Source organism: Zalophus californianus, chromosome 3 (assembly GCF_009762305.2).
Source record: "Zalophus californianus isolate mZalCal1 chromosome 3, mZalCal1.pri.v2, whole genome shotgun sequence".
NCBI classification, from domain to species: domain Eukaryota; kingdom Metazoa; phylum Chordata; class Mammalia; order Carnivora; family Otariidae; genus Zalophus; species Zalophus californianus.
Window position 1 is genome coordinate 11,549,922 of NC_045597.1, and position 22,089 is coordinate 11,572,010.

Genomic DNA, 22,089 nt, shown 5'->3' on the forward strand with positions numbered 1-22,089 from the left:
TTATCTGACCTTTCCTGAATGCCTGAAAGCATGATGCTAGTACTTTCTAAAAAATACCATATTTATTTATTTGTTTGTTTTTATTTGACATTCATTCCTTTCTAAAGATGATTTTTTTTTTTTTTTTTTTTAAATCATGGTAAAATCTACACATCACCGGATGCAAGCTGCCCCGAGGAGGCTGAGAGTCTGGGCAGCTGTGTGCAGCTGAGGCAGATGCTGACGGGGTAGCTGACAGTTGGGGGTTGTCTGCTGACCTCCCCGACCCCTGCCCGGCCGGCCGAGCGAGCGAGCGAGTGGGGACGGGGCGAGGGGCACCCGGGTGGGGCATTCCGTGCCCACTGCCTCCTCCTGGCAACTCTTTGAGTTAGGTATTATTGTTCTCGTTGAAGAAACTGATACTCAGAGAGAATAAACGACTTGTTTGAATGTGACACAACCTGGTCATCGGAAAGCCAGGATTAGAACTTAAGTGTCTGGCGGAGGAAAGACTCTGTTCCTGATTCGAATGATCGCACTTGGAGCGAACTCCTGCTGGGGGTGAGAGGTGAGCGGGAGAGGGATGCGGAGATGCATGGCAATGTCCAGGATTCAGGGCATCCACACTCTTTGGGGGACACACACACGTAACAGCCACCATCTGATCCAGGGCAATGGAGGGACTGGGGGAGGGTCAGTGAGTCGTCTGTGGGCAGCTGGGGAGACCTCACAGACGTGACCTTCAAGGTATGCCTTGAAAAGTGGTTAGGAGTTTGTTGGGTGAGAGGAAGGGGTTGCAGCTTATGCACAGGCTTTGCAGAAGAGGGTCAGGAACTACCGCCAGCCAGCCCGGCTGCTCGTGGCCAGAGCCCCTTGACAGAGGTGACGCGGCACTGGTGTGGAAATGCTGCTGGTGGTGGGAGCTCCCTCAGGCCAGACTGGGAGATGCGTCGCAGAGTCTCCCCCCCACGCCGCCGCCGGAAGTTGCTGCACGAATTCCAGCCCCTGGAAACCCACTGGGAGGAAACGGGTGTGGTCCTTTCCTCATTTGGGAGTTCGGGTTATTAACACAGTTTCCCCGGAGAATCTAAGCCAGCATTTCATGTTAGCTTTTATGTTCTTCCTTCCCTGGAACTCAAAAGAGCCCATTAAAAAAAAAAAAAATTAAGGGGCGCCTGGGTGGCTCAGTCGTTAAGCGTCTGCCTTCTGCTCAGGTCATAATCCCAGGGTCCTGGGATCGAGCCCCGCACCGGGCTCCCTGCTCCGCGGGAAGCCTGCTTCTCCCTCTCCCACTCCCCCTGCTTGTGTTTCCTCTCTCGCTGTGTCTCTCTCTGCGTCAAATAAAGAAATAAAATCTTAAAAAAAAATTAAGCCACATGCCTAGAGTGTGAAGTCTTCTGAAGAAACTCTCCACCACAAGGCTATCTGAAATGGAATGTTCCTTTTTCTCTTGATTCTGTGTCTGAATAACTAAGGCAATTTCTTCATTGTTTCAAAACAAAACAGAACCCAGCCAAACCAGCTATGTGGCATTATGTAGACCAAAAAATCCAGTTTGTTTTCACTGAATTTCTCCCCTTTAGCTAGATATTTTAACATCTGTTGGTGTTTGGTCTTCCTTGTTTTTCACAAGATGGAGTTTTCAGTATATCAACTCTCTCACAACATGTAATGAAAGAAATCTTGAAAATTCCTTCCAGGGCTTAGACTAATCTCTGGGACCAGTTTTCTATATGTTTACATGTTGCACACACAGTGTGAGAAATTGATTTTGACCAATGGAGAAGCCTAACATAGTTACAGGATTCCCTCTAGGTCAATAGGCACAGGTGATCCAAGGGTGAGTTTTCTATCCTTTCTGATAAATAGAAAGCTCTGTCTTTGACTTAGGGTTCAGCATTTAAACCAAGGGAACTTCCTTGGTTCCTGAACAAGAGCTCATACTGGAGAAAGGCACCCCCCGGTTGGCCAGATTCTGTCCTAAGATGGAGCACAGCTTTCCAATTCCCCGTGTACGGCCAACGGGAGAATGGGACAAGACTGAAGTGTTTGTTCCCTTAGTAAGTCTGACAGGCTGTTTACAAACTGACTTTCCTTTTCAGACTTCAGGCAGGACTCCCGGCTTCAGGATTGCAGCCTGGCCGAGCTCCTAGAGACCAAAAGAGGAGGGGAGAAGGAGGTAAAATGGGTGCAAGAAGTGGCTGGTTTTCCAAGCATATGGTGTGTAGTTTTTCAAATGTTTTAAATTCTTAATCCGCACCTCTCTCGTTACTATCACTACTGTTGTCAATGGCACTTTTTGTTGTGGCATTTGACATTATTTTACGCCTTTGCTCTTCCTTTGACTTCACACGAGAGCGTTTTAATTTTGAAAGAAAAGTGCATCCGGAACCAGTCCTACGACTTTCATGCTAGCTGGCTGCTTGGCACTGGGTCGGGCTCAACAGATGTTTGTTGAATGAATAAACGAATGAATGAATGGATCCTCCGAAAAAAGTTCAGAGAAATCTTTACTTTCAGGAAAGGTTTCTTATTTTTGTTTTGTTTTGTTTTTAAACTCGGGATTATCACTTATAGCATCCTCTATGGATTTGACAGGGAAATTGGAAAAGTTGGTTTTTGAATCTTTTGAAGATTCAAAAAGCAAAAGCAAAAAAAGCCGTCTAAAATGGAATGCTCATTTTTCTCTAGATTCTAATACCGTGTTTGAATATGGTGGGGAATTCAACTCAACGACTGAAAGCCGGGGGACCCGAATCCTCCGCAGGTCCCTCTGGCCACGAGTCCGGATTTGAGCCCGACAGACTAAGGGCGCGCGGGGGTCTGGTCAAAGAGATCTGGGCCCAAGAGATGCGCCAGTCTCTTGCAGGGTCCCTAGGGCTCGTCCTTGCTCCCGGCCCTGGCGCTGACTTCGGGGCTGGAGTCGGTCGGTCCCCAGGGCAGGCGCGAGGGCCCCGCGCAGGTGTCGGGCCTGTGCGCGGGGTGCGCCAGGGGTGCTGGGGGCCTGGGAGACCCGAGAGAGACGTTATTGTTACACTGTAACGAGTCTGATTAACATGCTCCTGACACTTTCCCTTAGTTTCTCGGGCTCCTAGCAACAGCTCACAAAGGCGCGGGATTGTCCCGGGCTCCGCGGGGACACGGGGCAGCCTTTGATCTGCCACCATTACAGCGGGGCTGCGCGACAGGCTCGCGGGCTCCGGGCGGCCCGCGGCGGGCGGGCGGGCGGGCGGGCGGACGAGCGGGGCCCGCAGTCCCGGCCCACTGGGCTCCCCCGGCCCAGGCCGCGCCCCGCCGGGAAGGGACGGCGCGCCTCCGGAGGGCGCGCGCGGTGCCTCCGGGGCCTCCACTCTCCGCGTCCAGGTGCCCTCGCGCGCCGCCGGCCGCCCTGGGTCGTCGGGAAGTGCCGGCGGCGGGGGACGCGGGACTCCGCGTGTCCGGGCCCCGCGGGCGCACGTCCTCCCGACGGGGCGCGCTGCCCGGGCTCGCCGAGCCCTTCCCGTCGGAAGGAGCAAACACCGAGCCGTTCACTTACAAACAAAACTTTCAAAAAGGAAGGGCGCGAGCGACAAATCCCTTGTCTTTTACAAGACTTGTAAACAGTTTTTTTGTTTTTTGTTTTTTTAAATAAAAATTCTGCAGGCTTCAGTCCGCTTAGCTGGAACGGGGTCGGATCGACAGCAAACGACCACAAAAGGCGCTAACGACGATTTCAGTTTCTTCCCACACATCACTTTCTTTATGTCGTTGGCAGTTCTTACCGATTCGGAAGGAAATATGCTGCCAAATAATTGCTGGAATGTAAACAAACTACCATCACCAAACATCCACAATCACCCATCATCACAGGACAGCAAAAAGCTGCCCGGTACCACGGCGCAAGCTTTCAGGTACTAAGTTAGGTATTTTAATTGCCATTTTGTTCGCTCTGTTCGCCCCCCACCCCCGTGCCGAGTTAAAATAAAGCGCGGAAAGGAAGATTAAAGTTTTAACATTTAAATGTTGAGCTCTGCTAATTACTTTCCTCCACTTTCCCCCGAAACTGCGATGTGAAAACCTCGCGGGGGAGGGTCTCTGGGCTGGGAGGACAGTGTCCCCGAGCCTGGGGCATAAACTCCGCGGTGACAGACCGGCTCGGTGCCCCTCGCCGGCATTAATATGCACAAGATCCTGCTGGTAATCTTATAACCTGTTTTGTACGATCAATTGCCTTCCAAGTACTAGAGGTAAAACTGAAAACTAAAAACGGACGACAGTTAGCTTTCCAAGATGAACGGAAACCATAAAACCAGAATGTCCTTCGAATTAAAAAGCATGTGTTCTTTTTTATCCTCTTAAGACATAGTTAGAAAATATAACGTCTCCAGTGAAGGTCAGTTTCCCGAATGAGGAGGGAGGGCAGAACTATTAGGGGTTAATGTGTTAAAGATGATAACAGGTATATTTTAGAAAAGGAAACAAACCCTACATGGTCTGTTCCATTTACCCAGCAAAATATGGCAAGCAACGGGCTACTTTCAAATTCAAATAGGAGGCGGTGAAGTCTTCTTGAGGAAGCTTTTCCCAGCCTGTCCCTGGAGGAGAGGACCTGAGGGCAGCGGGCGGTTCAGTACTTCAAAATCTGAAGGGAACTGCACCCAGATGCCGGGGAAATTCCCAACTTGTGCTCACAGACAGTGCCTGACTCCACTGGAGTCTCCCCTCACCATTTCAATAAAACATGATTGTTTTGATATAATCCTCTATACATTAAAATGAGGTTGTCACAGATTGTCATTAAGACCTCAGTAAAACAATGAAGACATTATTGGGCACCCCCCCTCAGGCAAGGTATTAGGGGAATAAAACAATCTACACCACACGGGTCCTATTGAGATTAATGAAAAAATTATGCAAAAAAAAATCTCAATTTCATTTTCCCGTGACAGGGCTTTGCATACATAGTCCTGCCCTGCACCTGATGATTTATTAAACTAATCTACAGTGATCACCGCTGATGTTCTCAACTCAATCTTGTCCTGGCTCATTTTCTAAGTAATTGTTTCTCATTAGTTCTGATAATGTTTTAATAGTGTTACCCATAATTTAGCCCCCAAGAATTAATAACAAGGGGGTGATATGGTGAAGCGGCTTGTGATGAGCTACACAAAATATAAACAGGTATGGTTTTTAATTAATCAGATGGCTGCGAGGTCCTCTTGTAGTCCACTGCCAACTGGAGGAGTGCCCCAGGACCTCTGACCCTAACTACACCCTCTTCTGGGGGCCCTCGCTCAGGGTTTCTGCTCAGAGTGGGACCAGAGCAGACTGGTCCAGATTTTTGGCTCTAGTGGGTCCTAATCTCATGATATTACCATAATTGGGAACACAGGGTTACGAGGACGATGATAAATGTGACATTTGGGGGTCAGGTAAAGGTGTGGTGACCAGTCGGTCCCACACTGTAGGGGATCTAGGAACCCACGGGCCTGTTGGTGATGGGGGTGGGGAGTCCTAGCCACCTCCCGGCTCTCAGCACCACCCGGAGAGAGACCTTACTGGGGGGCGCTGCTTGTCCTATGACCGCTGCCCGCCGCCCGCCGCCCGCCGCCCCGACCGCCTAAAGCCCAGTGCGACTGGAGGCCAGGCTTCCTCCCACACTGGCTGAGATACCGCCCTCCTCCTTCCGGCTGCTCCGTGTGAGGATGCGGCTAGCTCCCACCTTCCTTTCTGCTAACTCGGGGGGCAGCACAGGATGGCCAAGGTGAAGAGGGACAGTGCTCTCAGGAGGGGCTGGAGAGAGGGGTGCACAGAGGAGAGGAGACCCCCCCCCCCTGCCCAAGGCAGGCCGGGACCCCAGCTTAACACATCCCATCCCCGTTCAAGGGCTGTGGCCTCAGATCCCAGGTTTGGGATTATTAGCTGGTGTTTCCAGAATGTGTTTCCCCAGAACTGTCCTGTGTGGATCTGGTTCCTTCCGCCCTCCGGGCAGAACTGAATCATCCCCTTCCTTCGGTGCACTGGGTGGGTGGGGGGTTGTGGGACGGTGTGCGGGCCTCTCCCACTCGGCTTGGGTTCCATGGCGCCCCTCCTTGTATATAACCTTCAACTCTACTTCCCTCTGGCTTCCTGTAGGAACTGCAAGAAGCAGGGGCAGAGCAGACCCCTGGTTGGGCCATACAGTCGGGGCCACGGAGGAAATAAACAACAAGGGTGTAGGAGGAGGTGAAAAATGAAAATAAAAAAAACAACTGTTTTCTATTTACAAATTTAAAGAAACAGAACAGCCTTCCCTGCGGTGTCTGTCTAAGAGTAGCAGCTTTGCGGCTGTGTAGGTCATGAAAAGGTTGGTGTAGAGTTTAAAACTTCCCATTCTGTTAATTTCTTAAAGAACAGTCGTCCAGAGTCTCAACACAAAAGCTCATGATTTAATGAGGAGCAGAAACAAAATCTCTGATTGTTGGTGTTTCAAATTTCATTGGCGTCCTCTGGCAAACACAAGTTGATCCTTCCCAGCTTCAATACCCTTTAGCCTTCAGTATAAGAGCACATGCTGAATAGGGAAGAATGGCTGGTTGTTATGTTTATTTACCCTTACTACAAGCTGGGTTAACCTCTTCAAAACAGCTTTACTAAGCCCGTTAACCACACCGCCCATATGACCTGCAGCAGCATCTCTAATGTGATGCAAATCTCGCAGGGGACCATATGCACCAGCTCTGCCGCATTGTGTCTTCTTAGAGGCTACAAGTTTATTGCTGAGGGGGCCCTGTCCCGGCCATACGGCCATACATTTACGGGGGGAAGCGGCCTCAATGGCAAACAGTTAAATGGGGAAATTAAGGGAGAGAATGGATGTTCTTGTGTTTCTGCACATTTTTTTTTTTTTAAATTGCTGGTCACTGTTGACCCAAAGCATTCACCCAGGATGAAGGCTTTCATAGTTCTCATCTACCGGTTCAAATGTATGGATGTTTCATTTTGGGAGGTGGAGGTTAAGAGTGATCAGCTTTGAAGATTTATTTTTAGAAGCTATCTGATACTTAAGTTTTCTATGCCATCTCTCGTTTTATCAGATTTCTAGTGAAATAAACATAACCCCTTCATTTAACTACTATTTTTTTTAAAGATTTTATTTATTTTTTTGACAGAGAGAGACACAGCGAGAGAAGGAACACAAGCAGGGGCAGAGGGAGAGGGAGAAGCAGGCTCTCCGCTGAGCAGAGAGCCTGATGGGGGGCTCGATCCCAGGGCCCTGGGATCATGACCGGAGCCCAGGGCAGACGCTTAACGACTGAGGCACAAGACTGGCCTTAAAATTATTTACAGTGTCGGCTAATGAACAATGTGGGAAACACCTAACATGAGAAACGTGAAGGGAGCGGACATATTCGAGAAAGATCTGTTTCATTAAAGACCTAACATCCCCCCAGCCCATCTCTCTCCACTATTTTATCGCCCTGTGAAATCATAAGTGCATATTTCTAACACATTAATGAGCAATAAAGTCCTAAGCTTGGAATCAAAAAGGAGAAAGTTCATTTTTAGAGGAATAACTGGCCAGTGAGATAATACACCCACAAAAATTGTGATTAACATGAACTGTAAATGGGAGAAAGGTTCCAATCTGGCATACTAACAAGTTGCCTTGAGTATTATGGTTTGTCTTTAAGAAACCCACTGTATATGTTCAGCCCACCTGATGAGAGCTTCATTTAACAGATCATTTTTCCTTGATGGATGTGGCAAGCGTAACAATGTTCTGGGCTTGCTTCAGTAATGGCATGTCGATCATACTCCCTTGGAAAGTAAAGGCTCCCTGGAAAACAGAATACAAACTTCCTGAAAGAATGTTCAGAAATTATAGGCTTCCTTTCTGTGCACACTTGTACAACAAGAACATTTTAGATTCTACCTGAATTATATTGACTTTCCTACCCAACTTTTGAGAAAGCCAAAGTAAATTACAGGGGAAAGATTTCTTTTTTCCTCCTAAAGAGGGGGGGAAAAAACCCTTCAGCATTTTAATGGAGGGGAAAAGCATCACACAGAAGGTATTTGAAACTGTTCATTTAACTCTTGAAATCAAGCAGAAAACAAGTATGGAAGGAAATGCAAATACTTCCTTATATAGTTTTTAAAATATTGCATAGAACTTTAAAAATAGTAACATGCTCTGGTCACCAATTGTTGTTTGAAAAAATAACTGTATGATCAGTTTAATGGCAAAATGCTTCCTTCTTGTAACATAACTGAGGGGTAACACTACCATGTGATGAGAAAATGTAAGGTAGAACTGTACTTAATAAAAAGAGATTCCCCTGGGGGAGACGAACCATGAGAGACTGTGGACTCTGAGAAACAAACTGAAGGTTCTAGAGGGGAGGGGGGTGGGGGGATGGGTTAGCCTGGTGATGGGTATTAAAGAGGGCACGTTCTGCATGGAGCACTGGGTGTTATACGCAAACAATGAATCATGGAACACTGCATCAAAAACTAACGATGTAATGTATGGTGATTAACATAACATAATAATAATAAAAAAAGAGATTCCTCTGTTGGTGTAGACATGCAGAAGAGGACTAGAATGACAAGGGACATGAGCCTGTAACTAAGAAGTCACAGGTCTGTTGAATGTTGAGTCTGGAAAGAATTTCTGAGATCTCCAAGTTTATCCCTGTTTTACGGATACATTTTCTTTTAAGCTTCTGCAAATACTTATTGAACGTGCATGTGATCTACGTCCTGTTCTAGATGAGGAAACTGAGGCCCAGGGTAGTTAAGTGATTTTCCAAGGTATGTGACTAGGAGAAGTTAGAGCTGGAGTTAATACTTGGGTATTGGAACCTCAAGCCTTTATTAGAAACCCCCATATTAAGGTAACGAGGTAGTGTCTTTACTGCATCAGAAAAAGAAAAATTAACTGGACGGAAGGCAGTATACCCCGAATCTGAAGTTCATGTCTGGTTATTTACATTCTTTTAATCACTTCTTCTTGCTGTTTACAATCACAGCTCTTCTTTTCCTTCCTTCCACCTGTTGGCAAGGATGCTGGTGGATGGGAGCAATCATCGTTCTTGCTGATGGTCCATCTGCATATACTGCCGCCCATTTCTGATTTCACAAGTACCACCTCTCGACAATGTTGTCGTTACTCAGAAGTTCTGGGATGGGGCTTCTGGTCTCTCTGAAAACCCTCATCTTCCACAATTACAAGAATTACACATAGGGTGGAGATTTTAAAAAGTGGCAGGGAATCCTTAGTAATGACTTTGGAATTTATTTTTTAAATTATTTTTTAAATGTTTTATTTATTTATTCATGAGAGTCAGAGAGAGAGAGAGAGAGAGAGAGAGAGAGGCAGAGGCAGAGGGCAAAGCAGGCTCCCCGCCGAGCAGGGAGCCCAATGTGGGACTCAATCCCAGGACCCTAGGATCATGACCTGAGCCGAAGGCAGATGCCCAACCACCTGAGCCACCCAGGCGCCCCTAGAATTTATTTTTCAATCAAGAGAGATTTAAAAGCCACTGGGATTAGAGTTTTCACCAGTGGGTAACTAACCTTCTCGGCCTTAGGATGATAAATCTGATTCATATGAGCACCTGTGCTGGCCTAAAATTCTGTACCTGAAGTCATTTTCCAACCCTCTGATTTTTACCAATTATATTTCTAGATTGACTTTTGCCTAATTTCATTCAGCCTAGAGTGAATTTTGGTCATCTCTGTGACCATGATGAATTTTATTAATTCAGTTGGAAGTTCCAAGGATGTTCCGTGGGTTAGCATAGCATGTGAAATCAGGGCGGGGGACTCACGCTGTTTTACGAGGCGATAGTCTAGTTTTCTTATTGGAGTAAATGATGAAGACCAAAGGCCTCCTGGTTATCCGCGTACCAAGTGGATTATGGCCCTGTAAAACAGCACATCTGTCCTGCTAAGGTTTAAATAATAGGCTGGAGAGACGAAATTAGAATAGATGCACATGAAATCAAAACGGTGCACAGAGAATCAAAATGACGGCCTTGGGTTTATGCCATGTTTCCCAAATCTGCTTTGGGTTCCACGTGCACATCAAAGATGCAAAATATTTCATGGAGATCATTTCTTTCTTTTACAGTGGCAGATTTTACTTGACTTCCTTCATTAAGCCTAAGCTGAAAAACAAAGTTCCACATTTTTGTTGTCTCCTTCATCTCTGCAAATTGAGGATCTTAGTGTTATGAATTAGACCGCCTAATATGAATATCCTCCTGCTTTCACATATAGACCGATAATGTGGCTGGGGTTTTAACATAAGGATCTACATGTGAAATGTGAATGGTCTGTTGGTCAGGATCTGGTAAAAATGCAGTCTGTTAAATGTTACTTGGATTTGTGGGGAGGGTTTGAAACAGTCCTTAATGAATGATTAGAGATAAGTTTCCATTTTACAGCCCAGTGCTTTCCTGAGAAATTGGCACACGATTTCAAAAAATAAAGAGAACCTCCATCAGCTTGAAGATTCAGACTATAATTTGGTTTAAAATGCCTTTAAATAGTAACTTATTCATAGTTAACTACCTTAACAACCAGGACTACCACAATAATAATAGCTATAATTTTTTGAGCAGTTGCTAGATCGGTGACTGAGCCAGAGACTTGACAAGCTTTATTTCATGTAACGCTCATAAGAACACTGCGAGGGAGATACTATTATGCAACCCTATTAAAAATTTCTTTTAAAAAATTCTTTTTCTTTTAATTGTGGCAAAAACACATAACATAAAATTTATCACCTTAACCACTTTGAAATGTACACTTTACTAATGCTAAGTATATTTGCATTGTTATGCAACAGATATCCAGAAATTTTTCATCCTGCAGAACTGAAACTCTGTACTATTAAACAACTTACTCCCCATTCCCCTCTCAGGAAGCCCCTGGCAGCCACCATTCTATTTTGTTTCTGTTAAGTTTTGTATCTATCCCCATTTTATAACTGAGGGAACTGGGGCACAAGGAACTAAGAAACAGATACATGCCTTCCCTGTAGCTACTAAGGTGTAGAACTGGGACAAAAGCTAGGTCTAGCTGATCCGAAGGGTGTGCTCCAGGCTTATACCCTAGGCTTATAGATTGAAAAGTGTTTTTTTCTTCTTCTTTTAAAGATTTTATTTATTTATTTGAGAGAGAGAGAGAGAGAGCATGAGCTGGGGGAGAGGGAGAGGGAGAAGCAGACTCCCTGCTGAGCAGGGAGCCCAATGGGGGGGCTCCATCCCAAGAACCTGGGATCATGACCTAATCCAAAGGCAGATGCTTGACCGAGCCACCCAGGCGCTCCTAGATTGAAAAGTGTTTTCTGAGTGGGTTTCCTGACCAACTGGATCAGAATCCATCTGAGGGGGATGGTAGGGGATGTGGCTTGTTAAAATGCATATAGGGCCCCATCCTATATGGTGTGACACAGAAGGCTGGGGGTGGAGGCTTGGCCAGGAATCATCTCAGGATTCTAAAGCACATTCAAGTTGCAGAAGTGCTGTGTTTTAGCTCCCCTGCTTAGAAATAATTAGGCTGACTTTGATATGGATCCGACCTGATCCCTGCCCTCAAGGAGCCTGTGCTGGAGGAGACAGGAACATAAAATGCAACAAGAATCAGGAAAACGGCCAGCATGATGGGCACAGAGAGATCTGAGGGTCTGAAATGAGTGCCCTTCTTGTGCACTCAGGTTCACTCTTGCCCATTCACACACTTCACGTGGAGGTGATACTGTGTCCCTAGCACATATCATGCATTCCCGGCTAGACTTGCCATGGAGTTCTGTGCGCAATGGGCTCTTATTCAACAGTTGCCTATCGAGTTACCTGTAGTAAATCCCTGGTCAATCACTTTGGCACATTTTACTATACACATGGTTAGGGTTTCAGACTCCTGGAAGTGAAGGGCAACACCACCTTAGCATAGGTGTTATCTGTACAGCAAAGGAAACAAGTACTCTCAGGCTAGGGTTTTTCTAACAACTCGCTCATTGCCCGTTGCTAAGACAAGCATCGAGATAAAAATGAATTCTGCCAGACCCGGAAGTTCTTCATAGGGGTGAGTCTAACTTACAGTTTAATAGCAAAAGGAGTGATGACGGGGGTGGCCGTGATGATAACAGTAATCATCCACAGGAAACATTTCGAGGAATGTTATGTATCATATATATCACATGTATATTGCATCTCTGGCACTTAATACTTGAGAACTTTTTCTCTAGAGTACTAAAAGGGTAATTTACTAGAAACACGAATGGATCTAATTCTTTCCCTACTCACTTTCATTTTCAAATCACGTCTCTGAGCACTCGGGGGGGTTCTCTCGGGCATTCCAGTGACGGCGGTGCGCTGTCGGCCCAAATGATAATGCTTGAGTACAGCTGTCATAGTCCTGCCCAGTGAAACATTTGCCTCACAGCAGTTCCCAGTGAATTCCTAAAACTTTTGTCAGCATTGGCCGTTATGAAATTTCTCTTCAGGATCTTCTTGGCTGTGCCCTTTATTTGCTCAAATCTTGCAGGCCCAGCATGGCCTGTGATGAGCTGTTCCTACTCACAAAATCAGCTGCTCCTCCCTACTCCTCAAAAAGGGGGAGGGGTGATGATCCTTCACTGAGGTATTCTGATGGACACTTTCGTTCTTCTGTCTTTTTCATTTCTCACCCTATCACCCTGGAGAGTCCTTGGACAGGCCCTAGGATAGCCCTTGGTCACCCCATGATTTGGTTATGACATTCCTTTTAAGGATGTTAGTTTGGGTGCCAGGTACCCACAGCTCAGTGGGAAGGTCTCACTGAGAAATTGCTGGGACGCTGACTGGGGAGTTGCACCTTCCTAATTGGGATCTTGTTGTGATCTTTCTAAAACACTGGATAGGATCATCCATTTGCTTAAACCTGGCTTTGGCTCCCTCTGGACTTACAAAATCAAGTGCAATCTCCTAAGCAGGGATCCCAGGACTCCCCATGAGAAGACCGACCCTACCGCTAGTCTCAGCTTTGTCCCCTGCCAGTTCACCCACATCCACACCCACTCACACTCTTCTGTACCTCTCCCTGATGCTCTGTTCTCTGCTTTCAAGGACCTTTCCCTGTCTGTCCTGTAAAATCCTCATCCTTCAAAATGTCAGATGTCAGGTCTATGAAGTGTTTCTAGAATTCCCTGGTAGGGCTGAATTCTCCTTCCTTTTTTCCTTTTTTTTTTTTAAAGTAAACTCCATGCCTAATATGGGGCTTGAACTCACGACCCTGAGATCAAGAGTCACATGCTCCGGGCGCCTGGCTGGCTCAGTTGGTAGAGTGTGCAACTCTTAATCTCGGGGTCGTGAGCTCAAACCCCATATTGGGCATAGAGCTTAAAAAAAAAAAAAAAGAGTCACATGCTCTGCTGAGCCAGCCAGGCGCCCCTCTTCTTCCTTTCCCTGAACAGCCTCCCATTACAGCCCTTGTCACCCTCCATTGTAATGATTTGTTTACACTGCTCTCTTTCTCACTAAGCTGTGAGACTCTTGAGGAAGGGTCTCATAGATCTTTGCCCAGAACCCAGTACTCAAAACACGGTTTGGAGTGGAGCCTGGCTCTGTTGCGGGGCTCGAGTTGGGTGCCTGAGGGGAGAGTGGTTTGGGAAGATGCTGTCTTACCTAGCTCCTCCCCATTCTGCAAGCATCCTGCTGTGCCACTTGATCTTTCCCTGGTCTGGTAATACTCACTGGTCAGTTGGCTAACACTTGCTGAGCCTCCAGTAGGACACGGTGACTGTCCCTAACAAATGTGATGCTGGGTTGGGGTCAGGTTAACTCCTGCAAGTGATGTAACAGTTAAAGTGCAAGCAAGTCTGTCATATTTGTGGTGCTTAAGGACTGAGGAGCTACAGAGAAACAGGGCCATCAAAATGGAGGTGGTTTGGCTAGGGAAGGGCTTTGAGGAACAGTTACATTTAAAGTCAGGTTTAGAAGGTCAGGGATGCCAAAGGAACAGGAGAGTGGTGGGGGATATGGGAACAGCACATAGAGACACACCAGTGAGGGTGACCTTCTCTGTTCTGCAGGAGCCCTCCATGCCTCTGGTCACCAGTGATTCAATAGATCAAGCAAACGAAAGGATCACAGTATGAGATACTGCATCGGTCTATGGCTGAATGGGATTCTCTAGGATCTAAGGAAAGGGAGCCTGATCCAGCCTATATTACGATGGATGATTGCTGGTTGTGTTACTCATTAGCTGCTTGACTTTCCTTATGCAGGAAGGACTTAGCTTCTGCTTGATGAAGCTGGACTGGAACCCACCGGAGTCCCTCTGTTCTTGTTGCATGCCCCGGTGGACCCACCACTTGCTCCTTCCTGGACCTTGAGGGGAAGAGGTTGAACCACCCGTTTCCTTTCCTTTATTCTGGGCATTCTCCCTCTGTCTAAGGGTGCTCTGGGGATCCAACAATGGAGAAGCTAAGAGCTGGCCCGGTCCAGCTTTGCTTCTGAGTGGGACCATCAAAGATGGGTTGACCTGGGCACCAGGGGGAGGGATGGATGTTCATTCTCCCTTGAGGAGGAAATATGGATTCTCTCAGCAACTATAGCCTAGGCTCTAGTTAGCTATAGACCTTGGTAAGGCCTGGAATATTTATTTCCAAACTGAAAATTGGAGAGGTGCAATCTTATTAGTAAGACCCATTGCCAAAAAAAGAGATTCAGCTGATACTACTTTATGATTTTACAAAACATTTCAAAGACATCTTCTTACTTGCAGGAGGCAGGGCATGGTAATTTCTGTTTTACGGATGCAAAAACTGCAGTTCAGATTTAGTTAACCTTTTTAAAGGAACTTACGGGAAGGATAGGACTAGAATCTAAGGTTCATCACCCCAAATCCCAAACTCTTTCCCCTGTTTGGTGTACTCCAGAGTATGACTGGTAGCAGTGCTGAGATGATTACAGAAAAATATTTAAATATAACACTATTTTTATTTTTGAAAGATTTTATTGACTTATTTGACAGAGAAAGACAGCGAGAGAGGGAACACGAGCAGGGGGAGTGGGGGAGGGACAGGCAGGCTTCCCGCGGAGCAGGGAGCCCGACGCGGGGCTCGATCCCAGGACCCCGGGACCATGACCTGAGCCGAAGGCAGACGCTTAACGACGGAGCCACCCAGGCGCCCCTAAATATAACACTTTTAAAAAATATATATTTATTTTACATGATATTGTATACTTAAAAATTTTATTTTGATGTGATTTACAAAAAATAACTACCATATCTAAACTGTTACTTCAGAGGTATTATTACTTAGGATGAGGCTGAAAAAAATGATATGTAGGTAAGGTGCAGATAAGCAAATATGTGAAAATGTAATTTTATTTCACTTTATTGTTTAAGATTTTATTTATTTGAGAGAGAGAGAGAGAGTGAGTGAGCACAGGGGGCAGGGAAGGAGCAGAGGGAGAGGGAGAAGCAGACTGTGCTGAGCGTGGAGCCCAACGCAGGGCTCCATCTCATAACCCTGAGGTCACCACCTGAGCTGAAATCAAGAGTTGGACACTCAACCAACTGAGCCACCCAGGTGCCCTGAAAGTGTAATTTTAATAAATGAATTCGGGAACAACTGAAATATGACATGCTTCCATCCTGAGTTTCCACTTGACAGCTTTTACTATAATTATGATATCAGAAATACTGAAGGATATTTTCAGTGAGAAGAAAATCAATAATAAATATGTGAATGACATTTTAAGTCCTCAAAATGCCCAAAGCATATGTAAGGACCGGGGGCGGTGACATTTGATCCTTGTATATGCTTCTGAGTATCAGGAACCCTCTGCTTTATAGATCAACATTTTTTTAAATTGCCATTAAGAGAGTAAATGAATATTTCTGAAGACTTGGGAAATAGGGAACACATTTTTCTTACTTTAACACTTAAGTTGTAGTGATCAGTTGATAGGTATTTTAATAATACTTTGAATTAAAATTCAATAGCCAATTACTGCTATGGCCAGAGAATTTCAAGTGCTAATGTAGCTCTATATGAATTTCTACAAGTTCGACTGAAGCCATTCCGCACGGTCAACAATTCACATTGGGCTGATGTATTGTTACTACTAGCACTGAAATTCTGACAGATGATGTTACATGGCCTTTGATGGGGAAGCCCTTTAAATGATTCCTGAGAATGTAATACTTGGAATATCCGAATGGGGGTTACTTTTGCACCAAACTGGGGAATGCAGTGACCACTCAGGCCTGTTGAACTGTTTGGGAAGGCCCCTCAGACATGGCCTCAGAAGGGGTGTGGGGTGTGGGGAATCCTGCATCCTGGACAGCCTATCAGATTTATTTTCCAATTTCTGAAGGGTGAAAAAACCTGAAGAAGCTCCCTTCTTATCCTTCCCATCTTTTCCCCTGTAGTTCTCTGACTATAAGAACTCAGAGCACAGAACCATCAACGGGGTATGAAAGGCAGGGCCCTGGTGCGGGCAGTTCTCCTGGCGAAGTCAGTGTGGCCCAAGAGGACAGCAAAGATCACCTGTCCGGGCAGCCCCTCTGTGACTTTCCACCCAACAGAAACGGACAACTCTCTAGGGTGCGCATTCTGAGTGGTATTCTGTAGCTTGCAGCTGAAACAAAAAGTGCACACAGATACATACAGAGAAAGGCTCTTGCTTCTCTGGGTTCTCCCATTTAAGGCACCTTGAGGCAGAGGTTAGGAATATGGCCTTTGAGGTCGGCTATACCTTGAATCCAAGCTCTGCTTTTTCTTAGCTGTGTGTGATCCATAGCAAACAACGCTATACTTTCCTGAACCTCGGTTTCTTCACCTGTAAAATGGGGATGAAAATCCCTCCCTTTCAGAATTGCTGTGAGCATTAAATTAGTGTATGCAACGGCCTGTCACTGAACAGGCTGTCAGTCCATGGGACCTGCAACTGGTATCCCCACTACCCTTGCTGTCGCCACCGCCGTGACTGTGTCCCCTGACACGGACTGCTGTCACCACCAGCACCATCACTGTTGTTACCACCAGTGCTGGTGTCAGCCAGACAGAATTTAATTCCATTTATCACAGAAAGGTGCAGTGAGAAGCACAGTATTTGAATTGTAACAGGATTTTATGATTTCAGAGTAGCTTGAAGGGTTCTGAGGGACATCAACATTCTTTTTTTTTTTTTTTTTTTTAAGATTTTACTTATTTATTTGCCAGAGAGAGAGAGATTGAGAGAGGGAACACAAGCAGGGGGAGTGGGAGAGGGACAAGCAGGCTTCCCGCCGAGCAGGGAGCCCCACGCGGGGCTCGATCCCAGGCTCCTGGGATCATGACCTGAGCCGGAGGCGGATGCTTAACGACTGAGCTACCCAGGCGCCCCGGGACATCAACATTCTTGAAGATGCAATGAGTAGAGGCCAACTCATGCCTAAAGCTTCCTGCCCCCTCTAAACTATAAATCATAGATTGAACTGTCCCCTTAAGAAACTAGAATCAGATGCTATATATAATTTGACACAGCATCAGTATTTGAAGACAAATACATTTAAAAGAATTTAAAAACTTAAAATATCAGCTGAGGAGATACCAGTCAAAGGCAGGTGATCTGAAATTGGGAACATCGCTTACACTGGAGGAGGTGGTAAAACAGAAAGACAGTGTTTCCAGCAAGAGAGAGCAGGAGAATGAAGAGTACTAGCGAAGACACATGGCCTGATGCGTTTATAAAAAGGAGGAAATTCCTTGGGATATGGAAATAAGAGTGAATGTAAAATGACATTCATTAACATTTTGCTTTTTAAAAAGGAAGCATGAAATCATTTAGCTTTAGTTCTGCACAGAAAATAGAAACACTTGTGTTATCTACTGGTAAGATTATTTGGGGACTTTATGAACAGTTTTAGGAAGTGGAAAGAGAAAAGAAGGAACAGTGGAAGGCTTGAAGGATGAATTTGGCAGGGAAGACGGAGGTGGCTGGACAGTAGGGAGGAGAGCAGAGGTGAATGTTTGGGTCAATTATGTTAACATGTGACCAGTCCTGAGTTGTCTACTTGCCCAGATGGAGGGTCTCAGTGGATCAGAGCCATCCTTACTTTACAAACGGACAGGGGAAACCAAAGGTGCCTTTGTTTTGAAAGTTCTTCTCAGAGCCCATGAAATGTAGGCTGCAAGATTTATCTTTAAAAATATTCAGGCAGAACGATCAGGTAGGGACAGACAAGTCTTTATTTTAAATATCTTTTGGTAAGGGGATTTGGAAAACGCATGCCATGTGGAAAGCTACCTGCTGAGGTGAAACAATTGGATTTATAAGCATATTGCAATTTAAAGGAGTTTCCACATTTGCTAGCACATTAGATGTTGTACTTAATTTTCTGGGTTTTTTTTTTTTATAGCTTTACTGAGGTATAATTTGCATACCATAAAATTTGCCCATTGTTAAGTGTATAATTGGTTGATTGTTTAGAGTTCTGCAGCTATCACCTTCCACTCAGATTTTTTTAAACCAGAAATCTTATTTGAAAATATTTTTGGGGTGCCTGGGTGGCTCAGTTGTTAAGTGTCTGCCTTTGGCTCACATCATGATCCCAGGGTCCTGGGATCGAGCCCCGCATCGGGCTCCCTGCTCCTCGGGAAGCCTGCTTCTCCCTCTCCCACTCCCCCTGCTTGTGTTCTCTCTTCTCACTGTGTCTCTCTCTGTCAAATAAATTAATTAAAAAAAAAAGAAAATATTTTTAACATCGAGTTAAATGTGTAAACATTTTTATTTAATTTAGAATATTTCATGTCTAATTTAAGCCGGTATTGCCTATGAGAAAAGCAGAGAATGTAAGTCATTTTAAAGCAGCTTGCAGCTAAGAGCAATAATGTTAAACGTCTTCTATTTTATACACCATAGGCTTATTCTTTCTTTGGAAAACACATCTAAATGAACTAACATTAGCTCAAAGTCACTTTAAATTGTAAACATTTATTAAAATGTAACTGATGAACAATGATAAAATAATTGGTGAAAATATTTTTTCAATTATTCTAGAAGGAAACAAAAGTGTTTTAACTGTTAAACGTAGAGCGAGTAATTTCTTTCTGACACTGTCAGAAATTTAGAAACCAGTTAGCCAAATGGTATTTACTAAATGCATATTGTATACCTATTTCTGTCCAAGATGCTGTGGGGACGTATGTGATTCAGTAGACCGAATTCCTTACTCTCTAGGGGAGTGGTGAGAAATTTCCCTACTTTCTTTTCATTCAGGCCCACTAACCTAAAATGGAAAAAGAAAAGAATTATGGAAACTCTTGATTTATATTTTTTAATAAAATAAGAATCCCATTTGCCTCCTTTTAATATAAAAAGAATTACAAAATTCTTTGATAAGTACAACAAAAAATTCAAAGAATGCTCTGAACTTCCTATAACCGGCTAAAGGAGAGAAGGCAACGGCTGGGGTGGGGTGTAGAGATGACATGAGAGGAAAGGAAGATACAGAGGAAACAAGTAAGGACTCCTGGAAAGGAAAACGAGGAAGGAACAGTAAAAGCCATACAGAGAAACACACATCCAGACCCACACACACAAAAAGGGAGAAATACTCTTATGAGGAAAAAAGAGAGAAGATGTCCAAAGGGTAAAACCATCCTTTCATGGCCCGTGTTTCGATCTTGCTGTGAAAGACCCTGAAAGCCATGGTGTGTTTGTGCAACCACAGGTGTTAAGTGAGACACAGGACTTTAGGAAACCTGTCCTTCAAGGGAGATGAAACGGAGCTCGGGGCTAGATACGGTGTTTTTGCCAAAGGCTCCCAGTCTAGCTCGGAGAGTTTCCAATCTACGCGGGGAGATAGAACGGATGATGACTCATAAAACAGAGCAGGGTGTGCAGGAATCAGAGCCAAGGAGTCTTTCTGGGGCAGGACAGAATTGAGAAGGAGGGTGCGACGTGCGGAGTAATAGCTGGGAGGGTTGGGAAGGCACACAGATACTCTGCTCTTTCCCTCATCAGTTCCTGCTCATGCAAGGAAAAAAAGTGTATGACTAAGGGAAAGATACTAATCTGAACTAACCAAATTCACATTTTGTTTGTGACGGAACAGTTTTAAGGCTCTATCTGGTGTTGGTCATTAGTGTGGGGTTTACTGTGACCCAAGTGAAACCACATTTATGCTAACTGTTCATACCTTTGTTTACAAAGTTAGCCCTGAATGCTGGTAAGCATATCACCACCTTGGCTGTGAGTGACCGCAGGTAACTTCTAAACCCTTCTTGAGTCTCAGTGTCTTAAGCTGTAAACTGAAAGGATTTAACTGGAAGATTTCTGAGATTTTATCCAACTAAAAGAATTACATTTTTAATTGGAATTGAGCAAACTAATATCCTGAGAATATAAATCAGAATAGAAATACTTTGATTAAAATATCCCTAAGAGCGTGTTATAAATTAAGGACGAAGCAAACAACTTTAGAAAACATCAGATTTAACCTACGTATACAATTTCTTATCTTCTAATACTGAACCATTTGCCACTAAAACTATGTGAAATAGGATGTATCAGCACTAGAATTGTATTGCCTTAGTTTAAATGTTTAGAAATCTGAGATTTGTTGCTAATCAGATCAACCTTGAAGTCCTCATTGGCAGACTCTCAGCTTTTTAACGAATTTGACTTTTTAAAGTCAAAATTATGGCCTATCGTTCTAAAAATATTGTGAACAAGGAAATAAAGGGGGAAATGTAATAACTGAGCATCTCAAAAGTAGAGTTGTGTCCCTTCAGTTTTCATTTTCACTAGAAATCGCTCGGTTCTGATTTTAGTATTCCTACTTACAAATAAAGGGGGGAAAGGCTGTGGGTGGTGGGATGCTTGGGTGTGGGAGGGTACATTGTTGTCTATTAGTGGAATCAACCCTTTCAGCAGACAAAGACAACAACCAAATCTTTAGATGGTTTATTTGATCTGCGTGAAAGAGTGGCAGTGGGATTGCTGGCACTTGAATAAGCGGAAACAATATTTTTGGCTAGAGAGACTTCTGAGTTCTCTCAGGGAGCCTTCTAGAAGGCCATCTGGCCCAAACAGTATTTCTTTTGTAAAGCCCTGCATTTGGAAACACAAATGAAAGGTGTATGAGCAGCAATCAGATACCTATGAAAATAATTTGCTTTCAATACTTGGGGGGATGGTTATTATTCTTTGTAATTCCCTAGATGAAAAGACTTACATGAGGGAAAAAAGCTCCTCTTTCTTTATTAAGATATAAATTCCCAGTTTATATTCCAGTAGAGGATTTGCTTATTAATGTCAACTTATTAATTTGCTCTATGGTTTTCTCACGAGTGAAATTAGAATGTTTCAGGGATATTTACAGTTGTTATGTCAAGGTGTGACCTTGTTTTTGACCTTTATAATTGTTAATTGAACCTAGATTTTAAAGATGAACATTTCCCGTTCCTTGGTTTTTAGCTAGCTTGTGAAGCTCTAACAAATGAAAAATATTGAAAAAGTTAAACGAAATCATTCCAAAACCAAATTAGAATGATATGACTAAAACTGAAAATGAAGCAAAGCTGTATTTATAGTCAGATACTGCAGAAAACAGGAATATACTTTGCTATTCTTTCACATTTTTCGTTAGAGTCTCCACACAGAAAGAAATGCTAAATTCTTATATTAAGATATCTTAGGATTACCGATCAATCATTTCCTTTAGCTGTCATTTTTGCCCAAGAAGAAATGAATACAAAAAGAGCAAAAATGAGCACTGAGTTTGTAATAGAGACTTGAAAAAATATACTGTATCATAATACATGAATGTATATATATTGCATAAATATTTATATGTACTTATATGTAAGTTATAGTTTCCATTGATATATACATAGTAATATTAACTAAATATTTGCTTGAGATGTTTTTATTTCAGTTACCCAATTTTCGTACTCTACACAATTTTAAGTTGATAAAAAAAGAACTGTAAAAAATCCCATTTTTAAGAAGCAATAATAAATTCAGTTCTGAATGGAGAATTTTCAAATAGTGGCATTACCACTGTTATGGAAAAGATGATAAATAAAATTAACCTTGAAGAAAATCTTCTATAGGTTTAAAATAAATCACATGGGAAGTGATTTATCCTGGCTAAAGTTTC

The 22,089-nt window shown here is 44.1% G+C and overlaps 1 protein-coding gene and 1 long non-coding RNA gene across 7 annotated transcripts in view; one reads left to right on the plus strand and one right to left on the minus strand.

Annotated features, from left to right (window-relative positions):
* Positions 1-3,475: 3,475 nt before the first annotated feature.
* CLYBL (citramalyl-CoA lyase) overlaps positions 3,476-22,089 on the minus strand; it is a 248,137-nt gene continuing 229,523 nt past the window's right edge. For 2 of the 6 annotated variants that reach the window (XM_027590129.2, XM_027590123.2), the window contains one exon: positions 7,135-7,777. In XM_027590129.2, the coding sequence (XP_027445930.1) occupies positions 7,682-7,777 (96 nt within the window). In that variant the 3' untranslated portion in view covers positions 7,135-7,681. Of the gene's footprint in view, positions 3,774-6,398; positions 6,512-7,134; positions 7,778-22,089 lie in introns of those variants that run through there. The other 4 variants (XM_027590127.2, XM_027590128.1, XM_027590124.1 and 1 more) reach the window with 3 other exon arrangements.
* Positions 3,774-22,089, plus strand: part of LOC118356830 — a 33,646-nt gene continuing 15,330 nt past the window's right edge. Inside the window, exon 1 of the long non-coding RNA XR_004819977.1 lies at positions 3,774-3,869. This is a non-coding gene — a long non-coding RNA (uncharacterized LOC118356830). The remainder of the gene's footprint in view (positions 3,870-22,089) is intronic.